This window comes from Heteronotia binoei, chromosome 1 (genome assembly GCF_032191835.1).
Source record: "Heteronotia binoei isolate CCM8104 ecotype False Entrance Well chromosome 1, APGP_CSIRO_Hbin_v1, whole genome shotgun sequence".
NCBI lineage: Eukaryota > Metazoa > Chordata > Lepidosauria > Squamata > Gekkonidae > Heteronotia > Heteronotia binoei.
This window is the reverse complement of record NC_083223.1, coordinates 282,571,506-282,598,592: the sequence shown is the minus strand read 5'-3', so window position 1 is coordinate 282,598,592 and position 27,087 is coordinate 282,571,506. Positions and strand designations below refer to the sequence as shown.

Genomic DNA, 27,087 nt, shown 5'->3' with positions numbered 1-27,087 from the left:
AGGAAGCAACAGCGGTTTTGTTTTCTTTTCGGGTCAACTGGAGTAGGGAAAGTTTAGCTAGTTAGGATGGAGCGTGCTAAGAAACTGGAAATCCTGAAGATGACAAAGCCACAGCTCCAGGAAGAGTGCGCAAAGCAAGAACTGGAGTGTGACAACCTGACTGTAGTAGATATGCAAGTCCTCCTGTTGGAGCATCTTGAGCATGCAGGGGCCCCTGCAAAAGTGGCCCCCACCCAGTCAGAAGTAATCTTGCAGCTACAGTTGGAACTGGCAAGAATACGTACCAAGGCGTACCAAGAGCGCAGACAGGAGGAACGAGAGAGAGAGGAAAGACAAAGAGAGAGGGAGCTGAGACGAGCTGAGCTCCGCAGACAGGAGGAAAGACAAAGAGAGAGGGAGCTGAGACGAGCTGAGCTCCGCAGACAGGAGGAAAGAGAGAGGGAGCTGAGACAAGCTGAGATCCGCAGACGGGAGCTGGAAGAGCAACGTCGCCATGAGCTTGAGGTGCTACGTCTGGAAGCTGAACTAAGCAAAGAGATCCAAGTCACCCCCAAGGACTTTGCAGTGTACCAAGAGGGAGAAGACCCCTCCATATACCTCTCCAACTTTGAGAGGGCAGCCAAACAGTGGGGGATTGCGGAGGAGGACTATATGTCTTACCTCTGTAGCAACCTGACTGGAGAGCTTTCAGCCATCTATTACAGCATGCCTAGGGAAGATGGGGGGATAACTTTTGCAGGCTATAAAGCCACTGTATTTAAAAGGTTTAAACTGGGGCCAGACCACTCCCGAAAGCAGTTCAGGGGTTTGGCTCCACAAGAAGGTAAATCCTATTCTGAATGTGGGGTAATGAAGGAACAAACAGTTCCAGTGTTATTGGGCCGGGATTTGTTGGTTGGCCAGTACTCTATCAAGGCTGTACCCCGCAGCCAAACCCCCAGGGGAAAGTGGGAGGAGGAAGGCAACTTTAAGGAAGCCACCTCACCACCAACCAGGGAGGGGGAAATAGCCCAGGTTACTGAGGACGAAGAGAGGGCAGTCACCCAGGAGGGGGAGGACCATCCTGTCTCAAGCCCTGGAGGAGGGTGTTCCCAAGGGGAAGAGGGGTGTAGCTTTCCCCAAGGGCAGCAAGAGGCTGTCGATGTTCCTAGCAAGGAAAGGAACCTGTCTAGCCTAAAGGATGTGCATGCTGAAGAGACCAAGGTGGAGAGTGGGGATTTCACAGGAGGTTCTGAGAGCAGCAAGGCTAATGTGGGCTCAGAGGAGCACATAGCTGAAGGCTTGGGGGGACGGGAGCGGTTCCAGAAGGGGGTCCGGAGCGGCCTTAGGTTGGAACCGGTTCACCAAGTAGCTGTGGATCAGGAAGTGGGATCGTCCGAGACGCTCTCCGAACAGGTTGTCGTGAAGCAGGGCAGACAGGAGTCCTGGGAAGCTGTGGGACCTTCCAGGCAGGAAGGGGGCCAGTTGGGTAGTGCTGAAAAACCGACCGAGGGGACTGAGAACCCAAGCCAAACCCTCAGGGGAAGGTGGGGGGAGGAAGGCAACGTTAGGGAAGCCACCTCACCACCAACCAGGGAGGGGGAGGACCAGCCTGTCTCAAACCCTGCAGGAGGGTGTGCCCAATGGGAAGAGGGGTGCCAATTTCCGCAAGGGCAGCAGGATACTGTGGAGTCTTCCAGGCAGGCAGGAGCTCAGTTGGCTGACACTGAAAAACCAACTGAGGGGGCGGAGAACCCCGATCAAACGTTGGCTGAGTGTTCTGGAAACAGTGGGACTAGGGGTGGCTTGAAGGAACAGATGATAGGAAGTCTGGGGGAGCCAGAAATGTTCCTGTCTGAGGTTCAAAGTGACCCTAGGCTGGAAACACTGTGTGAGGTGGCAAGGGACCAGAAAGTGGAGTTCTCAGAAGCTGAGACAGGGGATAGGGTGATGGTTTTCCTGCCCCTTCATACTGGTGAACGGAAAGTGGAAGGGGAGGGACCCCATGTGATTGTGGATGACCTAGACGAGGCTACTTATGTGGTGGCTATGGAGAAGACAGGAAAGGCAGTTACAGTGGTGCAGGTGAATATACCACAGCCATTCTCTGCGAGGTCCATGGTGTTGCATATAGGTAGGAAGGAAGGAGACACAAAGAAGCTGGGACAGCAATTGTTTGGAGCCCCAGAGATAGTTTTCTGGGAGGACAGAGTGGACAGAGGGAACATTCCACCAATGAGGGATAAAGAAGAGGCAACTGTGTGGGAACTGGGCAGTTTCCAACCCCATATGTGGGGCCAGGAATTTCCTCCTTTGATGGACCACTCACCCCAGCAACAGCAGCAACGAAGGGAGAGCACCAAACTCCAGAGGTGGTCCTGGGAGATGGAGGAGTACATCTTAAAGACTGGACATTCCTTCTGCATGCAGCCATGCAACGTTTTGTCCAGAAAGGACATGGGCACCTAGGGTGCTGGACTTTGTGTATTATTGGAGAAATACCTGAAGGTTTGTGTAATATTTTGGTTAATGGGTTTCTCCTTGTTTGTTTGGATTCTGCTACGGGGTCACCTCTGTAGGAGGCAACCCCTCCGGCTCAGAATTTAAGGAGGGGGACGTGTGGAGAAACGCCATCTGAGAGTGTTGGTGCTTCATCCAAAAAGGCAGGGATCAGTAAATCCATTCAGCAGGCTTTGTAGCCTTCCCCTCACTCCCCCCCCCCTTCCAGAGCCAAACCAACAACGCTAGGGGGAAAATCTCCTAGAGAGGCAGGAAGTGCTGTGGTTCCTTGCATGTGTTAGGCAGGAAGAGAAGCCAGATTGGAACTGGGGCTCGAGCGAGCATGTGGTGAGCAATGGAGGCTCCTGCCTGTGGGGGGAGGCCTGCTCAAGGAAATGAGGCCTCCAGGCAGCAAGACAAAGTAAGTCATCAAGAAGGGCAGAGTATGTTTAGATCAGGGCCAACCGGATGCGTTTACAATCAACTTTCCTTTGTCATGCTGTTTGCTGTGCTGTGCTGTGCTGTGCTACTTTTTTAGATGCAACTGTTTTTGTTTTGTTTTTCTTTCCCTATCCTTTTCCCTTTTAAATAAATGTTTTTTCTGTTTAAAATGCTGGCAGTCAAACTCTGTACCACATAGATCCCCAAACCGCTTTAGACCACGCTGTTTTTGAGAAGGGGGCCCCGGGGAAGGGGGAAGGCATGCAGTTGGATAAGGTGCCAATCCTCCAGGGGTGCCCCAAAGACGCGCTGAGGTCTCTGTGAAACCCAAGTGCAGGGTGGCAGAGGACCTGGAGGCCTGGCCTCACAGCTGGAGAGGGGGATTGGGAGTCCTGTTCCTCTCAATCTGAACCCCGGGACTGAGCAGGTGGTGGCAGCGAGCCCAAGGGGCAGGAGGAGAAATAGCTCCCTCCAGGAGTTGGCGACTCACCAGGGAGCTGACGGGACCGGGTCTGAAGGCAGAATCGGGCCGGTTCCGCCACAGCCTATATGTGTGTGTGTGTGTCTAATAGCCACTGATGGACCTCTGCTCCATATTTTTATCCAATCCTCTCTTGAAGCTGTCTATGCTTGCAGCCACCGCCACCTCCTGTGGCAGTGAATTCCACATGTTTATCACCCTTTGGGTGAAGAAGGACTTCCTTTTATCCGTTTTAACCCGACTGCTCAGCAATTTCATCGAATGCCCACGAGTTCTTGTATTGTGAGAAAGGGAGAAAAGGACTTCTTTCTCTACTTTCTCCATCCCATGCATAATCTTGTCAACCTCTATCATGTCACCCCGCAGTCGACGTTTCTCCAAGCTAAAGAGCCCCAAGCGTTTCAACCTTTCTTCATAGGGAAAGTGTTCCAACCCTTAAATACTTCTAGTTGCCCTTTTCTGCACTTTTCCCAATGCTATAATATCCTTTTTGAGGTGCGATGACCAGAACTGCACACAGTATTCCAAATGAGACCGCACCATCTTTTTATACAGGGGATTTTAGCTGCCTGTTCTGTGATTAAGGAAAAACCGGCCTGCAAAAGACAGAATGAAGGCAGAGATGCGGTACACATGCAAAGCCAGCCCAACCCGAAACGACTTGCAAAAAAATCACCTGAAAAGTACATTCTTGCTAGAATGCATGACAAAGAAAGCAGATTTACTTTGCCATCTGGCACCTGCATTTATTCCCAGTGCCCTTTTCCTGCAGTCCTTTCTTTCTGCTGTCCTTTCCCTTTACACGAGGTGAAAATGCTGCCTTTAGCAGAGCGCCTGCTCAGGATCCAATCCAGGCTTTGCCCCATCGCACCTTCCATGTTATCCTCACAATGAATCCATCAGGTGGAGAAGGGCTGAGAAGTAGCAACGGCCAAAGATCACACAAAGACCACACGGCCCGGAAAATCTACAACAGCCAAAGTCCAAAGATCATGAACATCTGAAGCTGCCTTATACTGAATCAGACCCTCAGTCCATCAAAGTCAGTCTTGTCTACTCAGACAGGCAGCGGCTCTCCAGGGTCTCAAGCGGAGGTTTTTAATGCCTACTTGCCTAGAACCTTTTTAGTTGGAGATGCAGGGGATTGAACCTGGGACCTCCTGCTTACCAAGCAGATGCTCTACCACTGAGCCACCGTCCCTCACTTAACTGGCAGCTGCTCTCCAGGTTCTCAAGCGGAGGTTTACCACACCTACTTGCCTGGAAACTTTTTAGTTGGAGATGTCGGGGATTGAACCTGGGACCTCCTGCTTACCAAGCAGATGCTCCACCACTGAGCCACCGTGCCTCCTCAAACAGCTCTTCTGCTGCGCCCTCTATTAACATATGAAGCTGCCATACCAAATCAGACCCTCGGTCCATCAAAGTCAGTCTTGTCTACTCAGACTGGCAGCGGCTGCTTTCATTCAAGAAAAGGGGGGAGAGGGATAAGATGTTTCAAAATGTTCACCGTATTTTTTCTCCCTCAAATACACCAGAACATGGAGCCGCCCATGCGATGGACAGACAGGGAAAGAAAAAAAAGTATTAGCTCGTCGGCAAGGTTTCTTGCCCTCACTGAAAGATCAGAGGTATTTTATATTTTGCTTTTCAGTCTGAAAGACTTGCTAGCAATACTTCCTCTGAGCTGCAGAGTCTTGTGAGCAAAAATTTTACTTTGTGAGCTAGCGGCATTAAAGTTGGGAGCGACTGCATAAATCAGTTTGCTCCAGGGCCCTTTTTCCTGAGCTAAGACAAAAATGTGTGTGAGCCGGAGGCTAAAAAATTGTGAGCTAGCTCACAGTAACTCAGCTTAGAGGGAACACTTCTAGCTAGTCTGCTTTGAATACTGACCATCACAAATTATGGCTTGAGGGAATAAGAAGGGCCACTGCGAGCCTGAAATTGTACCCATCAGTTCCTTCTTTGGGGAGGGACAGTGGCTCAGTGGTAGAGCATCTGCTTGGTAAGCAGAAAGTCCCAGGTTCAATCCCCGGCATCTCCAACTAAAAAGGGTCCAGGCAAGTAGGCGTGGAAAACCTCCGCTTGAGACCCTGGAGAGCCACTGCCAGTTAGGGGAGTGATGGTGGCTCAGTGGTAGAGCATCTGCTCGGTAAGCAGAAGGTCCCAGGTTCAATCCCCGGCATCTCCAACTCAAAAGGGTTCAGGCATGTAGGCATGAAAAACCTCAGCTTGAGACCCTGGAGAGCTGCTGCCAGTTAGGGGAGGGATGGTGGCTCAGTGGTAGAGCATCTGCTTGGTAAGCAGGAGGTCCCAGGTTCAATCCCCAGCATCTCCAACTAAAAAGGGTCCAGGCAGGTAGGCGTGAAAAACCTCAGCTTGAGACCCTGGAGAGCTGCTGCCAGTTAGGGGAGGGATGGTGGCTCAGTGGTAGAGCATCTGCTTGGTAAGCAGGAGGTCCCAGGTTCAATCCCCAGCATCTCCAACTAAAAAGGGTCCAGGCAGGTAGGCGTGAAAAACCTCAGCTTGAGACCCTGGAGAGCTGCTGCCAGTTAGGGGAGGGATGGTGGCTCAGTGGTAGAGCATCTGCTTGGTAAGCAGGAGGTCCCAGGTTCAATCCCCAGCATCTCCAACTAAAAAGGGTCCAGGCAAGGAGGCGTGGAAAACCTCAGCTCCGTTCTCCCCCCGCGCCTCCTCCCCTCTCCGCCACGCCTCCTCCTCCTCCTCCCTCCCTCCCGACCCTTCCCCACCCCACGTCAATTTCAATGCCGCAACTGGCTCTAGTGCCGCGTTCCAGCTATCGAAAGACACGTCCCCCCTCCCCCGGCCCGATCACTGGATTGGCAAGCAAAACCGGGCTGCATTCACCGGACAAATCTGCAGTCTTCTTTGCTGTCCTTGAAAGGGCAGTTTTTGTCAGAGCTCTCTCAGCCCCACCCACTTCACAGGACAACTGTTCTTTTTTTTTTTTTAAGACCAACTAAGTTTTATTCAGAATGTAAGCTTTCATATGCTTTTTTTTTTTTTAATTTCAATTTTATTGTTAAAAAAAATGTTACAAACAAGAACTTAAATACGCTTAGGGCTCTTTAGCTTGGAGAAACGTCGACTGAGGGGTGACATGATAGAAGTTTACAAGATAATGCATGGGATGGAGAAAGTAGAGAAAGAAGTACTTTTCTCCCTTTCTCACAATACAAGAACTCGTGGGCATTCGATGAAATTGCTGAGCAGACAGGTTAAAACCGATAAAAGGAAGTACTTCTTCACCCAAAGGGTGATTAACATGTGGAATTCACTGCCACAGGAGGTGGTGGCGTCCACAAGCATAGCCACCTTCAAGAAGGGGTTAGATAAAAATATGGAGCAGAGGTCCATCAGTCGCTATTAGCCACAGTGTGTGTGTGTATGTGTGTGTGTGTATATATATATATATATATATATATATATATATATATATATATATATATATATTTGGCCGCTGTGTGACACAGAATGTTGGACTGGATGGTTCATTGGCCTGATCTAACATGGCTTCTCTTATGTTCTTATGTTCTTATAAATAACGCTTATGCAAAAGTTATATCAAAGTTTGGTTTTACAAAAAAGAAGCATAGATCAATCAATTACAGAACGATAAAGTTCAACAATTCAGGAGGCACTATTTCTTCTACAGAGGCAATTGAGTTCACATATTCAAGATATGGAAACCATTTTTCAATAAAGTTATTCTTATAGTCCGGTGTCTAAAAGCACGGCTCTGCTGCCGCTGACTCCTCCCCTCCCCGCTTCCCGGATGGGAGAGGAGTCAGCGGCAGTGGAGTCGCCTTTTCAGGACCCTTGTCCTGACAGACTGTGAGTGCGGCCCAACCCCATGGCGCCGTTTTGCCCACGGGAGGAGGGGGGCTTTAGATAGCTGGAACGCAGCGCTAGAACCGCATTCTGGCATTGAAATCGACATGGGGTGGGGAAGGGGAGGAAGGGAGGAGGTGGAGGGGCACGGTTGAGACGAAGGGAAAGGAACAGAGGGGTGGGCGGTGGTAGTGGCCGGAGGGTGGAGGAGGCAGGCAAACTAGGTGCTTGCCTGGGGTGCCGGGAGGGGGTGGGGAGCCCAATTTGGCGCCCCCACCCTCCCGGGACCTTAGGCAATCGCCTAGTTTGCCTAGTGGGCGAGCCGGCCCTGGGACTGATTTAGTATAAGGCAGCTTCATATGTTCATCTTCCGCAACTGCCTCTCACATGCAAAATGACAACCTTTCTCTGAGTAGTCGAAAGGAAAGAGACCAAACCAGGGCAAGAGTTCCTTTGCGCCAAGTGTGTGTAAACATGAAGCACATTAACACACGGCTGCTTTGTACTGAATCGGACTCTCGGCACATCCAAGTCGATACTTGCATACTCGGAATGGCAGAGGCTGCCCAGGGTCTCAGGCTGAGGTCTTTCACATCACCTTCTGCCTGGTCCTTTAACTGGAGATTCTGGGGATTGAACCTGGGACCTTCTGCATGCCAAGCAGATGCTCTGCCCCTGAGCTATGGCCCTTCTGCATGGCTCTCCAGGGTCTCAGGCTGAGGTCTTTCCCATCACCTCCTGCCTGCTCCTTTTAACTGGAGATGCTGATGATTGAACCTGGGACCTTCTGCATGCCAAGCAGAGGCTCTGCCACTGAGCTATGGCCCTTCTCCATGGCTCTCCAGGGTCTCAGGCTGAGGTCTTTCACATCACCTCCTGCCTGCTCCTTTTAACTGGAGATGCTAGGGATTGAACCTGGGACCTTCTGCATGCCAAGCAGAGGCTCTGCCACTGAGCTATGACCCCTCTCCATGGCTCTCCAGGGTCTCAGGCTGAGGTCTTTCACATCACCTCCTGCCTGCTCCTTTTAACTGGAGATGCTGGGGATTGAACCTGGGACCTTCTGCATGCCAAGCAGAGGCTCTGCCACTGAGCTATGGCCCTTCTCCATGGCTCTCCAGGGTCTCAGGCTGAGGTCTTTCACATCACCTCCTGCCTGCTCCTTTTAACTGGAGATTCCAGGGATTGAACCTGGGACCTTCTGCATGCCAAGGAGATGCTCTGCCACTGAGCTATGACCCCTCTCCATGGCTCTCCAGGGTCTCAGGCTGAGGTCTTTTCCATCACCTCCTGCCTGGTCCTTTTAACTGGAGATGCTGGGGATTGAACCTGGGACCTTCTGCATGCCAAGCAGAGGCTCTGCCACTGAGCTATGACCCCTCTCCATGGCTCTCCAGGGTCTCAGGCTGAGGTCTTTTCCATCACCTCCTGCCTGGTCCTTTTAACTGGAGATGCTGGGGATTGAACCTGGGACCTTCTGCATGCCAAGCAGAGGCTCTGCCACTGAGCTATGACCCCTCTCCATGGCTCTCCAGGGTCGCAGGCTGAGGTCTTTCACATCACCTCCTGCCTGGTCCCTTAATTGGAGATGCCGAGGATTGAACCGAGGGCTTTCTGTATGCAAAGCGGAAATTCTTCCACTGGGCCACGGCCCCTCCCCTGTAGACAGACACGTTCCTCTGTGGCTAACAGGGGTTACTGATCTGGCAGGAAAGCTGGGTCATTAGGAACCAAACACTTTTGTTCACCCACTTCTCGGGAATTCCTTGCAACACTTATGCAAATAAGGGAGAAAAGGGGCCTAGTTCTGAAGAACTCTTCCTTGAAAGAAGAAGGCTGCAGATTTATACCCCACCCTTCTCTCTGAATCAGAGACTCAGAGCGGCTTACAATTTCCTTTCCCTTCCTCCCCACAACAGGCACCCTGTGAGGTGGGTGGGGCTGAGAGGGCTCTCAAAGCAGCTGCCCTTTCAAGGACAACTCCTGCGAGAGCTATGGCTGACCCAAGGCCATTCCAGCAGCCGCAAATGGAGGAGTGGGGAATCAAACCCGGTTCTTCCAGATAAGAAGAAGACTGAAGATTTACACCCCGCCCTTCTCTCTGAATCAGAGACAGAGCGGCTTACAATCTCCTATATCTTCTCCCCCCACAACAAGCACCCTGTGAGGTGGGTGGGGCTGAGAGAGCTCTGATAGAAGCTGCCCTTTCAAGGACAATTCCTGCGAGAGCTATGGGTGACCCGAGGCCATTCCAGCAGCCGCAAGTGGAGGAGTGGGGAATCAAACCCGGTTCTCCCAGATAAGAGTCCACATACTTAACCACGACACCAAACCACTAAACCAAAAAACCCTTTTAGCTCCAGAACCAGAACCCCAAGTCCCACCCACCTCCTTGACAAAGAAGCCCTCCTCACCTGAGAAATTTACTTCCTTCGCCATCATCATCAAAATCAAGCCTAAAAAAAGAAAAGGAACAAAGAGAAGGAAAGAAGTGACAACTGTTATTCGATTAATGCTGTTCCAGCTTCAGCCCTACAGCAACAAAGAAGAAGAGGAGACTGCATTTATACCCTGCCCTTCACAACCCAAAGGAGTATCAGAGAGGCTCACAATCTCCTTTACGTTTCTCCCCCACAACATACACCCTGTGAAGTGGGTGGGGCTCAGAGAGCTCTGACAACAGCTGCCCTTTCAAGGACAGCTCTGCCAGAGCTACGGCTGACCCAAGGCCATTCCAGCAGCTGCAAGTGGAGGAGCAGGGCCTCAAATCCAGTTCTCCCAGATAAGAATCATAGAGTTGGAAGGAACCTCCAGGGTCATATAGTCCAACCCCCTGCACAATGCAGGAAATTCACAAATACCGCACACTTGGCCACTACACCAAACTGGCTCTCACACTAGAAACAACCAGAAGGAAAAGAAAGGCCTATGGCTCATGAAAACCCAGAGAACTGCCAGCGGATTTCCTGAGTGCCCTCCTACCCAGTAAGAGCCCCGTGGTGCAGAGTGTTAAAGCTGCAGTACTGCAGTCCTAAGCTCTGCTCACGACCTGAGTTCAATCCCCGGCAAAAGCTGGGTTTTCAGGCAGCCGGCTTGAGGTTGACTCAGCCTTCCATCCTTCCAAGGTCGGTCAAATGAGTCCCCAGCTTGCTGGGGGGAAAGTGTAGATGACTGGGGAAGGCAATGGCAAATCACCTCACAAAAAGTCTGCCGTGAAAACGTTGTGAAAGCAACGTCACCCCAGAGTCGGAAACAACTGGTGCTTTGCACAGGGGACCTTTCCTTTCCTTAAGACCAACAAAAGAGCCCCGTGGCGCAGAGTGGTAAAGCTGCAGTACTGCAGTCCTAAGCTCTGCTCATGACTTGAGTTTGATCCCCAGAGGAAGCTGGGTTTTCAAGCAGCCGGCTTGAGGTTGACTCAGCCTTCCATCCTTCCAAGGTTGGTCAAATGAGGTCCCAGCTTGCTGGGGGGGAAGTGTATGACTGGGGAAGGCAATGGCAAACCACCCTGTAAAAAGTCTCCCATGAAAACGTTGTGAAAGCAGCGTCACCCCAGAGTCGAAAACGACTGGTGCTTGCACAGGGGACCTTTCCTTTCCTCTAATATAATTAGAGCCCCGTGGTGCAGAGTGGTAAAGCTGCAGTACTGCAGTTGGAGCCCTCTGCTCAGGACCTGAGTTCGATCCTGGTGGAAGCTGGGTTCAGGTAACCGGCTCCAGGTCAACTCAGCCTTCCATCCTTCTGAGGTCGGTCCAAGGAGTCCCCAGCTTGCGGGAGGGAAAGCGTAGATGACTGGGGAAAGCAATGGCAAACCACCCCGTAAAAAGTCTGCCATGAAAATGTCGTGAGAGCAACATCACCCCAAAGTCGGAAGCGACTGGTGCTTGCACAGGGGACCTTTCCTTTTGAAGAGCCCCATGGTGCAGAGTGTTAAAGCTGCAGTACTGCAGTCCTAAGCTCTGCTCACGACTTGAGTTCAATCCCTGGCGGAAGCTGGGTTCAGGCAGCCGGCTCGAGGTTGACTCAGCCTTCCATCCTTCCGAGGTCGGTAAAATGAGTCCCCAGCTTGCTGGGGGGAAAGTGTAGAGGACTGGGGAAGGCAATGGCAAACCACCCCGTCAAAAGTCTGTTACCATATGTTACTAATAAAATTGTTTGAAACAAAAGTCTGCCGTGAAAACGTTGTGAGAGCAACTTCACCCCAGAGTCGCAAACGACTGGCGCTTGCACAGGGGACCTGACCTTTCCTTTCCTTTCCTTTCCTTTCCTTTCCTTTCCTTTCCTTTCCTTTCCTTTCCTCCTGCGCAGCACACCCACAAAGCTTCAGCGGCACCCTTCTTCCAAGTTCGTAAAGGATCTCTTACCCTGGCCTCCTCTTGTTTGTTCTCGGGATGACGCTTCCTCCAGTTTGAGAGCCTGATCCGGACGTTCCAGACGCCACCCCTGTGCCCAAGGAAGGAACATCCGCCGCCATTTCTGGACGGAGAGAAAAAGAGACAGAGACGACAGTGACGCTTCTTCCCGGAGCGACATCTGCTTCAAATCGCGCCGCCGACCGTTCTGCAGTCAGGCAAACTGGAGCATCCGCAGACTCAATAAAGCCACGCCGGCAGCCGGGAGGGCACCAGGCACATCTCTGCAAAGAGAGCAGGGCGCCTTGGCGACCAGCAGACAAATGGGTTTGTCAGCACCCTCTGAAGCGCACGAAGAAGCGCGTGTGGCTTTCGAGAAGACGGCAGAGACGGCTCCCTGCTTCCAGCCTGCGTCCGCCCACAGCGCGGCTCCTGACGGCTCCAGGATGCGGGGAGGATCGATGCCGGCCCACAAAGCCGCTGTCAGGAGAACTATTAACCAATCCAAGCCGGCTGGTTTTTATAATGTTTTTATAGCGCCTTCACTACGGCACACAGAAAGCCAACTCAGGTAATAGCCAAAAATGATTTTTTTAAAGACTACATAATGGACATTCAGGGGTGTCGAACACGTGGTCTGGGAGCCGATTCAGGCCCCCAAAGGGCTCCTATCAGCCCCCCCCCCCCGAGCAACTGGCTGTCGTCTGCTTCCGTCTCCCTCTCACTTGCTTCCTTCTGCGTCTCAGCTTGCTTTGCCAGGCTTGCTCAATTGCACAGGAGGGACGGTGGCTCAGTGGTAGAGCATCTGCTTGGTAAGCAGAAGGTCCCAGGTTCAATCCCTGACATCTCCAAAAAGGGTCCAGGCAAGTAGGCATGAAAAACCTCAGCTTGAGACCCTGGAGAGCCGCTGCCAGTCTGAGAAGACAATACTGACTTTGATGGACCAAGGGTCTGATTCAGTATAAGGCAACTTCATATATTCGTATGTACAGAGCAAAACCTCTATGTTCCCCATTGGCTGAGGCTCCTCCCTTGGGGAGGAATAGCTTGCTTTGCCAGGCTCTCTCAATTGCACAGCAGAGCTACTGAGCCAGGCCTCTCTTCCTTCTATTGGCTGAGGCTCGTCCCCCCTCCTGGTCCCCTGGGGAAGGAAGGAAAGAGCCAGAGCTTCCTTTGCCCAGTTCCCTGGATCCCATGGCAGAAATACAAAGAAAGCACCTTTAAGAACAATGAGTGCTCATGTTTTAAACATGTTTTAGTGTAAGGTTTTTTTGTTAAAAAAAACCACTTTAATTGCATTTGTGGCCTTTATAAAGTTTATATCTCTGCTACCTAACCCTAATCTAAAATAACAAATGAGTTCGACACCCCCATTCTAAGTAATTGAAAACAGCAAGAGTCCAAGAACACCTTCAAGTCTAACACGGGGTTTCCCAAACTTTTCTTTCCCGAGGCCCGGTGGTTTTTACACTTCTCCTTCATGACCCACTAAAATTTGGGGGTGGAGCCAGGAGCCTTTGGGGGTGGAGCTGGGAGAAAGGAATTATGTCATTTCCTGTGGTGTCAAGGGTCAAGTGACGTCACTTCTGGGGCACACTGAACCAAAACTCCACCTTTTCCTGTGATGTCACTTCCAGAATGTCCACCAGGGGGCCAGGGCACTAGCAGCCCTCCCACTGTTGCTTCCCCCCCTCCCAGCACCAAGAATACAGACAGAGCATCTCTTGCACAGGAAGGAAGGAAGGAAGGAAGGAAGGAAGGAAGGAAGGAAGGAAGGAAGGAAGGAAGGAAGGAAGGAAGGAAGGAAGGAAGGAAGGAAGGAAGGAAGGAAGGAAGGAAGGAAGGAAGGAAGGAAGGAGCAAAGAAAAAAAAGCCTTCTTCACCATCAGATGGCCCCAGCCAGCAACAATTCTGCCCAGGGGTCGTTTGGTAAAAAAAAAAATAGCTACTGGAATGCCCACTCCCCACCCCTCCTTGCTGAAAAATACACAACCCCCCTTCTTTGACGCCCAGGCCTCCTGGAGAAATCTCCCCAAAAGAACATACTGCAAGGCACAGGAAAGCTCATACCTTGAAGAACACTTCATGGGTCTAAAGTGCCAGTGGACACCAGCTTTTCTCCCAAACACTGGGAGGGGGGGAGAAGGAAGGAGAGGCAACCCAGCTCCTCTCTGCACAACACAGAGACGGGGGAAGGAAGGAAGCCAAACAGAGCTCAGACTTTGCAGCCTGTGTCAGTCTTCAAGGCTAGTTTTTCTCTGCACAACAGAGAGACGGGGGAAGGAAGGAAGCCAAACAGAGCTCAGACTTTGCAGCCTGTGTCAGTCTTCAAGGCTAGCTTTTCTCTGCACAACAGAGAGATAGGGAAAGGAAGGAAGCCAAACGGAGCTCAGGCTTTGCAGCCTGCATCAGTCTTCAAGGCTAGCTTTTCTCTGCACAACAGAGAGACAGGGGAAGGAAGGAAGCCAAACAGAGCTCAGACTTTGCAGCCTGTGTCAGTCTTCAAGGCTAGTTTTTCTCTGCACAACAGAGAGACAGGGGAAGGAAGGAAGCCAAACAGAGCTCAGACTTTGCAGCCTGTGTCAGTCTTCAAGGCTAGCTTTTCTCTGCACAACAGAGAGATAGGGAAAGGAAGGAAGCCAAACGGAGCTCAGGCTTTGCAGCCTGCATCAGTCTTCAAGGCTAGCTTTTCTCTGCACAACAGAGAGACAGGGGAAGGAAGGAAGCCAAACAGAGCTCAGACTTTGCAGCCTGTGTCAGTCTTCAAGGCTAGCTTTTCTCTGCACAACAGAGAGATGGGGGAAGGAAGGAAGCCAAACGGAGCTCAGGGTTTGCAGCCTGCATCAGTCTTCAAGGCTAGCTTTTCTCTGCACAACACAGAGACAGGGGAAGGAAGGAAGCCAAACAGAGCTCAGCCTTTGCAGCTCTTGCGGTTGGTCACGACCCTGCAAATGGGAAACACTGGTCTAACCCAATTTGTGGCAGGGGAATGGCTTTCTTGAGTCACTGCTCACTTCTTCAGATACCACCTGATGAAGTGGGCAGTGAAAGCTCAACCCCTGCCACAAATTTTGTTTGTCCTGAAGCTAGCTCTTGTCTAGCTCTTTTCTACTGCTACAGACCGACGAACAGGGCAACTCATCTCGATCTAAGGGACCGTCAACACATGTGCAGATTAGGGGTCTCCAAACTTGTTGAAGCCCCGTGGCACAGAGTGGTAAAGCTGCAGTCCTAAGCTCTGCTCACGACCTGAGTTCGATCCTGGCAGAAGCTGGGTTCAGGTACCCGGCTCCAGGTTGACTCAGCCTTCCCTAACCCAGTTTGGTGTAGTGGTTAAGTGTGCAGACTCTTATCTGGGAGAACCGGGTTGGATTCCCCACTCCTCCACTTGCACCTGCTGGAATGGCCTTGGGTCAGCCAGAGCTCTCTTATCTGGGAGAACAGGGTTTGATTCCCCACTCCTCCGCTTGCAGCTGCTGGAATGGCCTTGGGTCAGCCAGAGCTCTCTTATCTGGGAGAACAAGGTTTGATTCCCCACTCCTCCACTTGCAGCTGCTGGAATGGCCTTGGGTCAGCCAGAGCTCTCTTATCTGGGAGAACCGGGCTTGATTCCCCACTCCTCCACTTGCACCTGCTGGAATGGCCTTGGGTCAGCCAGAGCTCTCTTATCTGGGAGAACAGGGTTTGATTCCCCACTCCTCCACCTGCAGCTGCTGGAATGGCCTTGGGTCAGCCATGGCTCTCTTATCTGGGAGAACAGGGTTTGATTCCCCACTCCTCCACTTGCACCTGCTGGAATGGCCTTGGGTCAGCCAGAGCTCTCTTATCTGGGAGAACCGGGCTTGATTCCCCACTCCTCCACTTGCACCTGCTGGAATGGCCTTGGGTCAGCCAGAGCTCTCTTATCTGGGAGAACAGGGTTTGATTTCCCACTCCTCCACTTGCAGCTGCTGGAATGGCCTTGGGTCAGCCAGAGCTCTCTTATCTGGGAGAACAGGGTTTGATTCCCCACTCCTCCACCTGCAGCTGCTGGAATGGCCTTGGGTCAGCCATGGCTCTCTTATCTGGGAGAACCGGGTTGGATTCCCCACTCCTCCACTTGCAGCTGCTGGAACGGCCTTGGGTCAGCCATAGTTCTGGCAGAGGTTGTCCTTGAAAGGGCAGCTGCTGGGAGAGCCCTCTCCAGCCCCACCCACCTCACAGGGTGTCTGTTGTGGGGGAGGAAGATATAGGAGATTGTAAGCCGCTCTGAGTCTCTGATTCAAGGAGAAGGGTGGGATATAAATCTGCAATTCTTCTTCTTCTTCTTCCATCCTTCCGAGATCAGTAAAAGGAGTACCCAGTTTGCTGGGGAGGGGAGTGTAGATGACTGGGGAAGGCAAGGGCAAACCACCCCGCAAAGAGGTCTGCCGTGAAAACGTCACCCCAGAGTCAGAAACGACTGGTGCTTGCACAGGGGGACTACCTTGACCTTTTTTACTTGTTGAGGCTATTGGCGCTTTGGGGGTTTTGAAAAAGGATAGCGCATGCAAGACTTGAACAAGGCTGTTACTGATCAGGCATTCTGGAGGTTATTAATTCGCAGGGTTGCCGGAAGTCAGAAGCGTCTTAATGGCACTTAACGCATGCGCAGTGAGCGCCACCACGAACTGGTTGTTGCGGGGCAGCAACCACAAAAGTACTGGGACACTGCAAGCCAAGAACTCTTCTACAAGAGAGGCTCCTCCTAGTGAAACAGGTGCTCCAAGCAGACCCTAAAAGGGATACCACCTGGATTCTCCTCTAATTAAAGGGAAGAAAACCAAGACTGGCTCTTCACTCAGCGTAAGAGACGCTTTGGTCAAGAAGAAAATAAGCACCAGGAGACGCTTCGGTGTAACAGCCAAGTTACATCCATCGCTTTCCTTCAGCTGAGCAGCTTACAGCAGACCTCCTAACATTCAACTTCAAGCCTCTGAAACAATCCTGGAAATCGCACATTTCGCCATTCAGGCGACTTCAAAACTGCCTTCTAGCTGGTCTCAATGAAATGGATTTTCAGACCACCCAGATATCAACGCAAGTTCTTTTCTGAGCTACTCAAAACCTGACTAAGTTGACCCAATGAAACCTACGATTCTTTGCTGGAAGGAAAGCCCAGTGTGCAACAGTTTCCTACTTCTTTCCCGCACCTCCAATCATTACAATTTGCTCCTGCCAATAAATTAACTAAGCTGGTGGCCAATTTACCTACCAGTTAAATCCACTGGAAGGCCTATAAGAAGACCGAAGACCGCAGGTTTATACCCCGCCCTTCTCTCGGAATCAGAGTCTCAAGCAGCTTACAATCTCCTTCCCCCACAGCAGATACCCTGTGAGGTGGATGGGGCTGAGAGAGCTCTCACAGCAGCTGCCCTTTCAAGGACAACACCTGCGAGAGCTATGGCTGACCCAAGACCATTCCAGCGGCTGCAAGTGGAGGAGTGGGGAATCCAACCCAGTTCTCCCAGACAAGAGAGCTCTGGCTGATCTGAGGCCCTTCCAGCAGCTGCAAGTGGAGGAGTGGGGAATCAAACCCGGTTCTCCCAGACAAGAGAGCTCTGGCTGACCCAAGGCCATTCCAGCAGCTGCAAGTGGAGGAGGGGGGAATCCAACCCAGTTCTCCCAGACAAGAGAGCTCTGGCTGACCCAAGGCCATTCCAGCAGCTGCAAGTGGAGGAGTGGGGAACCAAACCCGGTTCTCCCAGATAAGAGAGCTCTGGCTGATCTGAGGCCCTTCCAGCAGCTGCAAGTGGAGGAGTGGGGAATCAAACCCGGTTCTCCCAGACAAGAGAGCTCTGGCTGACCCAAGGCCATTCCAGCAGCTGCAAGTGGAGGAGTGGGGAATCAAACCCGGTTCTCCCAGATAAGAGAGCTCTGGCTGACCCGAGGCCATTCCAGCAGGTGCAAGTGGAGGAGTGGGGAATCAAACCCGGTTCTCCCAGATAAGAGAGCTCTGGCTGACCCAACGCCATTTCAGCGGCTGCAAGTGGAGGAGTGGGGAATCCAACCCAGTTCTCCCAGACAAGAGAGCTCTGGCTGACCCAAGGCCATTCCAGCAGCTGCAAGTGGAGGAGTGGGGGATCCAACCCAGTTCTCCCAGACAAGAAAGCTCTGGCTGACCCAAGGCCATTCCAGCAGCTGCAAGTGGAGGAGTGGGGGATCCAACCCAGTTCTCCCAGACAAGAGAGCTCTGGCTGACCCAAGGCCATTCCAGCAGGTGCAAGTGGAGGAGTGGGGAATCAAACCCGGTTCTCCCAGATAAGAGAGCTCTGGCTGACCCAAGGCCATTCCAGCAGCTGCAAGTGGAGAAGTGGGGAATCCAAGAGAGCTATGGCTGATCCGAGGCCATTCCAGCAGCTGCAAGTGGAGGAGTGGGGAATCCAAGAGAGCTATGGCTGACCCAAGGCCATTCCAGCAGCTGCAAGTGGAGGAGTGGGGAATCCAAGAGAGCTATGGCTGATCCGAGGCCATTCCAGCAGCTGCAAGTGGAGGAGTGGGGAATCAAACCTGGTTCTCCCAGATAAGAGTCTGTGCACTTAACCACTACACCAAACTGGCTCTCTGGATCAATAACTTATTTTGGTGTCTATGTAAGTACCTCAACGCTTATTCCAAGAATACGCTCCCAACTCCCCTTCATTTGAGGCAGCTACTGACCAAACAAAGGAAAAATTGTGAGTGTACACCAGAGTCCCCAATGTGATTGCCTCGGGGCACTGAGGGGCTTGCCGAAACCTTCTACAGTCCCCACCAAGTGTTCTTAGAAAGCGGACATGCCCAGGTAGAGCTTTTGACTAACAAGGCTCCAGAGGGGTCTCGGTCTGGAGACCAAGTCCTGTGAGGAAAGGCTGAAGGAGCTGGGGATGTTTAACCTGGAGAGGAGGCGGCTGAGAGGTGATAGGATCACCATCTTCAAGGACTTGAAGGGCTGCCCTGTTGTTGATCCTCCAGAGAAACCGGTTGGCCGCTATATGAGACAGAAGGCGGGACTAGATGGACCCTCCATGATCTGATCCAGCAGAACTCTTCTTGTGTTCTTAATCCATTAAAAAACGACACATTAGACATAAGCAGCATTAGAACTCCATAAAACGGAAGTGTGCTGTTACAAAGCTGATAAAGATATGCTGCCTTGACAGCAAGGAGACTGATCTCCACTCTCCACCCACCCCCACTCTGCACCAGCTGCAGATTTTCAAATCCAAGGGCAGTGATTCCCCCATTGGGATTTCCACCAGTCATGCAGTTTTGAGAGAGGGGGGCCCTGCCAGGCAAAAGACGGCCCCTCAAAAGGAAGCAGACACAGAGGGAAAGAGGCGCGCAATAAAACCAACTGAAAGTGGGAATCTGGATGTCGGATTCGCTAACCCTCCTTGCTGCCATTTTCCCAGGCATTCCAAAAGCCATGAGCTACCAGAAGAGTCCTGTGTGCATGGACTGCCACCTGTTAGAAACACCCAGAGCTGGAAGGGACTCCAAGGGTCATCTAGTCCAACCCTCTGCACGTTGCAGGAAATTCACAGCTCCTCTCCCCCCATTCCCAAAGCAAACCCTACTCTATTCTTCCTGACCCCAAAGGGGTGATCAGCATTTCCCTGGACATGTAAGAAATGGTTATGAGAACTAAAGACGGATGCAACCCTTCCTGCCTTCCCTCTCATGATCTGCCTGAATTCACAGGATCCTCATTGCTGTCAGAGGGCCATCTAGCCTCTGTTGAAAAGCCTCCAAGGAAGGAGAGCCCACCACCTCCCGAGGAGGAAGCCTGTTCCACTGAGGAACTGCTCTTAACAGTCAAAGAATCCTAGAGATGGAAGGGACCTCCAGGGTCATCTAGTCCAACCCCTGCACTATGCAGGAAACTCACAAACCCCTCCCCCTAAATCCACAGGATCCTCATTGCTGTCAGATGGCCATCTAGCCTCTGTTGAAAAGCCTCCAAGGAAGGAGAGCCCACCACCTCCCAAGGAGGAAGCCTGTTCCACTGAGGAACCGCTCTTAACAGTCATAGAATCCTGGAGTTGGAAGGGACCTCCAGGGTCATCTAGTCCAACCCCCTGCACAAGGCAGGAAACTCACAAACACCTCCCCCTCAATTCACAGGATCTTCATTACTGTCAGATGGCCATCTAGCCTCTGTTGAAAAACCTCCAAGGAGGGTGAGCCCACCACCTCCCAAGGAGGAAGCCTGTTCCACTGAGGAACCGCTCTAACAGTCATAGAATCCTAGAGTTGGAAGGGACCTCCGGGGTCATCTAGTCCAACCCCCTGCACAATGCAGGAAACTCACAAACACCTCCCCCTAAATTCACAGGATCCTCATTGCTGTCAGATGGCCATCTAGCCTCTGCTTAAAAACCTCCAAGGAAGGAGAGCCCACCACCTTCCAAGGAGGAAGCCTGTTCCACTGAGGAACCGCTCTTAACAGTCATAGAATCCTAGAGATGGAAGGGACCTCCAGGGTCATCTAGTCCAACCCCCTGCACAATGCAGGAAACTCACAAACACCTCCCCCTAAATTCACAGGATCCTCATTGCTGTCAGATGGCCATCTAGCCTCTGTTTGAAAACCTCCAAGGAAGGAGAGCCCACAACCTCCCCAGGAGGAAGCCAGTTCCACTGAGGAGCCGCTCGAATGGTCAGGAAGTTCTTCCTAATGTTGAGCTTTTGATTTCATTTAAATCCACTAAGTCTCTGCATGATTTACTGTTCTAGCCTGACACACTTCCAACCAGTCTCCGACGGATACCAGGAATTCTGCCCCATCTCTGCTCAGGTTCAAGAAGATCATATCATCCAATCAGAAACACGCAAGGTAAAAGAAAAAAAGCTTGTGCTTTGTCTGTCTGCATGAACTGGTACTCTGGATTTGCCGATCAAGAAGAAAAACCGCAGGAACTCACACAGAGAACGCAGGGGACGAGTTCCTCTGAGGACAGGTAAGCAGGGGAGGAATTCTAACAGGAGCTGCTTTGCATGTAAGGCCACACACCACTGATGGAGCCAATCCTCCAAGGGCTTACAAAAAAGAGCCTTGTAAGCTCTTGGAGCATTGGCTACATCAGGGAGGCATGGCCTAATATGCAAAGGAGCTCCTGATAGAATCCCCCCACTGCAGGTAAGCACGTGGGTGCCTCTGCTATCAGAAATTCTGGGAACAGTGACATCATCGCAAAGGTACAGCCGGCATTTTTGTCAGCCGTAACAACGGCTCGGCTAACGCTCCTCGGGGTTAAGGTGGAACTTTGGCCGGCGAACCGCAAATCGGAAAACCAGAACAAGCTTCGCTCCAAACCCTCTGCTGAACTGCGCTGTGCAGATGGAAGAACTCTGCTAGAATAAAAAAACGTAATACAGGAAAAAGACGTGTTTTATATGGAGGCGCTCGTGGAAAAACACCCACCAATATCATTTAAAACCCTGCCGCAGGCCTTTCAGGAGTCCATCCCAGCTGGAACAGGCATGATCTAATTAATACCACAAGCCTGTAAAAAAAATACAGACGAACAAGTCGTAAACCATCCTAAGCGCTCTCCGGGGCTTTCCTCTACCCCCTTCCCCTCTTCTTCTTCTTTTTTTTTTCAAAGTTAATAAGATCATCTTCATGTAGAAATCCTGTCTGGAGCGGGGGGGGGGGGAAGCAGAACAGAACACCAGTGACGCAACACGCCCACAGTTCCGTTTCTTCTCGCATTTGCGGAGCTGAAAAATCAATTTCTAACCACAGCCAACAGTGCAAACAGGAGATTGCATCGACAAATGGTTTCAGCAGGAAAATGGAGAACTGAGAGCAACAAAAATGAGAGAGAGACAGACAGAGACAATCTCCATTTTCTTACTTAACTATTGAGGCCCAGAATTCTCCTGAAACCACAAAAAAGCTCCAGGGTTTATACCTAACGTGAGTCTACAAATGGAGCTTTAACGCTCGAAAGCTTAAGAACATACCACGAGTCCTGCTGGATTGAACCTTTAGTCCATTTAGTCCAGCATCCTGTCTCAACCAGCTCCTCTGGAGGGCCAGCAACAGGGCAGAGAGGCCGAGGCCTTCCCCTGAGAAGAACCTCAGAAGAGCCCTGCTGGGTCAGACCAGGGAGTGTCCATCTAGTCCAGCCTCCTGTCTCACACAGTGGCCAACCAGTTCCTCTGGAGGGCCAACAACAGGGCAGAGAGGCCAAGGCCTTCCCCTGAGAAGAGCATCAGAAGAGCCCTGCTGGGTCAGACCAGTGGTCCATCTAGTCCAACATCCTGTCTCACCCAGTGGTCAACCAGCTCCTCTGGAGGGCCAACAACAGGGCAGAGAGGCCGAGGCCTTCCCCTGAGAAGAACATCAGAAGAGCCCTGCTGGGTCAGACCAGGGAGTGTCCATCTAGTCCAGCCCCCTGTCTCACACAGGGGCCAATCAGTTCCTCTGGAGGGCCAACAACAGAGCAGAGAGGCCGAGGCCTTCCCCTGGGAAGAACATCAGAAGAGCCCTGCTGGGTCAGACCAGGGAGGGTCCATCTAGTCCAGCCTCCTGTCTCACACAGGGGCCAATCAGTTCCTCTGGAGGGCCAACAACAGAGCAGAGAGGCCGAGGCCTTCCCCTGGGAAGAACATCAGAAGAGCCCTGCTGGGTCAGACCAGAGAGGGTCCATCTACGCTACCCTCCTGTCTCACAGAGTGGCCAACCAGTTCCTCTGGAGGGCCAACAACAGGGCAGAGAGAAGAACATCAGAATTCTTCCCCTGAGAAGAACATCAGAAGAGCCCTGCTGGGTCAGACCAGGGAGGGTCCATCTAGTCCAGCCTCCTGCCTCACAGAGTGGCCAACCAGTTCCTCTGGAGGGCTAACAACAGGGCAGAGAGGTTGAGACCTTCCCCTGAGAAGAACATCAGAAGAGCCCTGCTGGGTCAGACCAGAGAGGGTCCATCTACGCTACCCTCCTGTCTCACAGAGTGGCCAACCAGTTCCTCTGGAGGGCCAACAACAGGGCAGAGAGAAGAACATCAGAATTCTTCCCCTGAGAAGAACATCAGAAGAGCCCTGCTGGGTCAGACCAGGGAGGGTCCATCTACGCTACCCTCCTGTCTCACAGAGTGGCCAACCAGTTCCTCTGGAGGGCCAACAACAGGGCAGAGAGAAGAACATCAGAATTCTTCCCCTGAGAAGAACATCAGAAGAGCCCTGCTGGGTCAGACCAGGGAGGGTCCATCTAGTCCAGCCTCCTGCCTCACAGAGTGGCCAACCAGTTCCTCTGGAGGGCTAACAACAGGGCAGAGAGGTTGAGACCTTCCCCTGAGAAGAACATCAGAAGAGCCCTGCTGGGTCAGACCAGGGAGTGTCCATCTAGTCCAGCCTCCTGTCTCACACAGTGGCCAACCAGTTCCTCTGGAGGGCTAACAACAGGGCAGAGAGGTTGAGGCCTTCCCCTGAGAAGAACATTAGAAGAGCCCTGTTGGATCAGACCAGGGAGGGTCCATCTAGTCCAGCCTCCTGTCTCACACAGAAAAGAGATATTGTAACAAAATGAAAAAAAAACCTGTATAAAAGTAACAACTGTTGATACAAGTCTTGGCTTGCTACTCTATATTTTGAAACAATTTATTATCAATATTATTGACAAAAACACTACACCCCAGATGCCAGATTTTAAACAACACTGGCAAAATTACGATAGAGGGTCCGATGTTGCAGCAGCAGCCGCAGTGACGGATTGCCTGCGTAATGATCCATTTCATTCATCTTCTTCAGGCTGCAGCCTTGAATTCAACAATAGGATGCCCAGTATTCCCTTCAAATTTATATTTAGACACTCTCTAGCTTTTACAACTGTTGTACAGACCGTTGCAGTTGGAGCCTCAGAGATCAAGCTTAGCACGGTGACATTTTGAATCTGACAAAGGGTAGCCGCTAATGGAAGACTGTTGATCTCTGAGGTTCCAACTGAAGCTTCAGCCTGCAGAAGACGATTGAAATGCATCGTGACCTAGGCAAATGCATTGCCGCTGTTCTTGTGTAACATCCACCCTCTATTGTAATTTTGCCAATGTTTTAAAAATGTTCTGCATTTAGGTAGGAAAAATCCAATGCATGGTTATAGGATGGGGGAGACTTGTCTTAGCGAAAAGGATCTCGGGGTCTTAGTGGATCATACACTGAACATGAGTCTACCGTGTGATGCGGTGGCTAAAAAGGCAAATGCAATTTTGGGCTGTATCAACAGAAGTATAATCTCCAGATCACGTGATGTGATGGTATCGCTTTACTCTGCTCTGGTGAGACCTCACTTGGTGTATTGTGTTCAGTTTTGGGCACCACATTTTAAGAAGGATCTAGACAAGCTGGAACGGGTCCAGAGGAGGGCGACGAAGATGGTGAGGGGTCTGGAGACCAAGTCCTATGAGGAAAGGTTGAAGGAGCTGGGCATATTTAGCCTGGAGAGGAGAGGGCTGAGAGGTGATAGGATCACCATCTTCAAGTACTTGAAGGGCGGTCCTATAGAGGATGGTGTGGAATTGTTTTCTGTGGCCCCAGAAGGCAGGACCAGAACCAAGGGGTTGAAATTAAATCAAAAGAGTTTCTGGCTCAACATTAGGAAGAACTTCCTGATGGTTAAGAGTGATTCCTCAGTGGAAGAGGCTTCCTCAGGAGGTGGTGGGCTCTCCTTCCTTGGAGGTTTTTAAACAGAGGCTAGATGGCCATCTGACAGCAATGAAGATCCTGTGAATTTAGGGGGAAGTGTTTGTGAGTTTCCTGCATTGTGCAGGGGGTTGGGGAGGGACAGTGGCTCAGTGGTAGAGCATCTGCTTGGTGAGCACTGTCTGTCAGGAATTGTTTTCTGTGAGGTGGGTGGGGGTGAGAGAGCTCTCCCAGAAGCTGCCCTTTCAAGAACAACTCCTGCGAGAGCTATGGCTGACCCAAGGCCATGCTAGCAGGGGCATGTGAAGGAGTGGGGAAACCAGACCCGGTTTTCCCAGATAAGAGAGCTCTGGCTGACCCAAGGCCATTCCAGCAGCTGCAAGGGGAGGAGTGGGGAATCAAACCCGGTTCTCCCAGATAAGAGAGCTCTGGCTGACTCAAGGCCATTCCAGCAGCTGCAAGTGGAGGAGTGGGGGAATCAAACCCGGTTCTCCCAGATAAGAGAGCTCTGGCTGACCCAAGGCCATTCCAGCAGCTGCAAGTGGAGGAGTGGGGAATCAAACCCGGTTCTCCCAGATAAGAGAGCTCTGGCTGACCCAAGGCCATGCTAGCAGCTGCAAGTGGAGGAGTGGGGAATCAAACCCGGTTCTCCCAGATAAGAGAGCTCTGGCTGACCCAAGGCCATGCTAGCAGCTGCAAGTGGAGGAGTGGGGGAATCAAACCCGGTTCTCCCAGATAAGAGAGCTCTGGCTGACCCAAGGCCATTCCAGCAGCTGCAAGTGGAGGAGTGGGGAATCAAACCCGGTTCTCCCAGATAAGAGAGCTCTGGCTGACCCAAGGCCATGCTAGCAGCTGCAAGTGGAGGAGTGGGGAATCAAACCCGGTTCTCCCAGATAAGAGAGCTCTGGCTGACCCAAGGCCATGCTAGCAGCTGCAAGTGGAGGAGTGGGGAATCAAACCCGGTTCTCCCAGATAAGAGAGCTATGGCTGACCCAAGGCCATTCCAGCAGGTGCACGGGGAGGAGGGGGGAATCAAACCCGGTTCTCCCAGATAAGAGAGCTCTGGCTGACCCAAGGCCATGCTAGCAGCTGCAAGTGGAGGAGTGGGGAATCAAATCTGGTTCTCCCAGATAAGAGAGCTCTGGCTGACCCAAGGCCATTCCAGCAGCTGCAAGTGGAGGAGTGGGGAATCAAATTTGGTTCTCCCAGATAAGAGAGCTATGGCTGACCCAAGGCCATGCTAGCAGGTACAAGTGGAGGAGTGGGGAATCAAACCCTGTTCTCCCAGATAAGAGAGCTCTGGCTGACCCAAGGCCATTCCAGCAGGTGCACGGGGAGGAGGGGGGAATCAAACCCGGTTCTCCCAGATAAGAGAGCTCTGGCTGACCCAAGGCCATGCTAGCAGCTGCAAGTGGAGGAGTGGGGAATCAAACCTGGTTCTCCCAGGTAAGAGTCCGCACACTTAACCACCACACCAAACTGGCTCTCTGCAGAGATGAGGCACCCAGGCTTTGTACAGGATGGCCAGAACCTTGGATTGAACCCAGTAACTGAAGAACAGGCACTGGAGTGAATGGCTGTAAAATGGGGTTAATGTGCATGCTCCACCTAACTCGTGATCGTAGCCAAGCTGTGAAATTCGGCACCAACTGGAGTCTGCGAGGTGACTTCAAGGGGAGACCCATGGGGAATACATTACAGTAGTCTAGTGCCGGTGTCAGAATGATGCCGATCCAAATGCCCAGCTCAGTCAAGGTAAGAGGCCATCTTCTGAGCTAAAGTGAGTTGGAAGAAAGAGTGTGGGTTTTTTGCAGCTGTACTAATGTTTCTCCAGCAGTAATGTTGGATCCCATATGACCCTGAGTCAGCTAAGGGTCGACTGAAGCCCACTGAAGAACTCTGAGATCTCTGTCTTCCCAACCAATATTACCTCTTTTTTGTCAAGTTTTTGTTTCAATTAGTTCACTCTTAAAGATTTAAACACAGCACAGAATCATAGAGTTCGGAGGGGTCACAGAGGCCATCTGGTCCAACCCCTTGCTCAGTGCAGGATCAGCTTAGAGCAGGGTGGTCAACTGTGGCTTGGGAGCCATGTGTGGCTCTTTCATACATACTACGTGGCTCTCAAAGCCCCCAATGCCCCATTGGCTGGCTTGGAGAAGGCATTTAAAGTTGCTATCTTTCCACCTTTCCCTCCCACCTCTATCTATCTATCTATCTATCTATCTATCTATCTATCTATCTATCTATCTATCTATCTATCTATCTATCTATCTATCTATCTTCCTTCCTTCCTTCCTTCCTTCCTTCCTTCCTTCCTTCCTTCCTTCCTTCCTTCCTTCCTTCAAGTGCACGGACTCTTATCTGGGAGAACCAGGTTTGATTCCCCACTCCTCCACTTGCAGCTGCTGGAATGGCCTTGGGTCAGCCATAGCTCTCTTATCTGGGAGAACTGGGTTTGATTCCCCACTCCTCCACTTGCAGCTGCTGGAATGGCCTTGGGTCAGCCATAGCTTTCATAGAAGCTGTCCTCGAAAGGGCAGCTGCTATAAAAGAACTCTCAGCCCCACCTACTTCACAGGGTGTTTGTTGTGGACGAGGGGGAAGGTAGAGGAGATTGTGACCGCTCTGAGACTCTGAGCTTCAGAGTATAGGGCGGGAAATAAATCCAAAATCTTCTTCTTCTTCTTACTCTAAGAAATATTTTCCTAATATCCAGCTGGTACCTTCCCACCCTGAATTTAAACCCATGATGGCAAGCAGACAGGCAGAGATTCAGGCCCTGTAACCACATCCTCGGAAGATTTGGGTGAGGATATACATTGTACTGATGACAGCCAC

General features: G+C 51.6%; 1 protein-coding gene across 1 annotated transcript in view; it reads right to left on the bottom strand.

The window, feature by feature from the left end:
• ARNT (aryl hydrocarbon receptor nuclear translocator) overlaps positions 1-27,087 on the bottom strand; it is a 108,504-nt gene that overhangs the window by 63,688 nt on the left and 17,729 nt on the right. Inside the window, exons 2-3 of the mRNA XM_060256460.1 lie at positions 11,617-11,728; positions 9,667-9,708 (exon numbers count right to left, since the gene is read on the bottom strand). Of these exons, the coding sequence (XP_060112443.1) occupies positions 9,667-9,708; positions 11,617-11,728 (154 nt within the window). The remainder of the gene's footprint in view (positions 1-9,666; positions 9,709-11,616; positions 11,729-27,087) is intronic.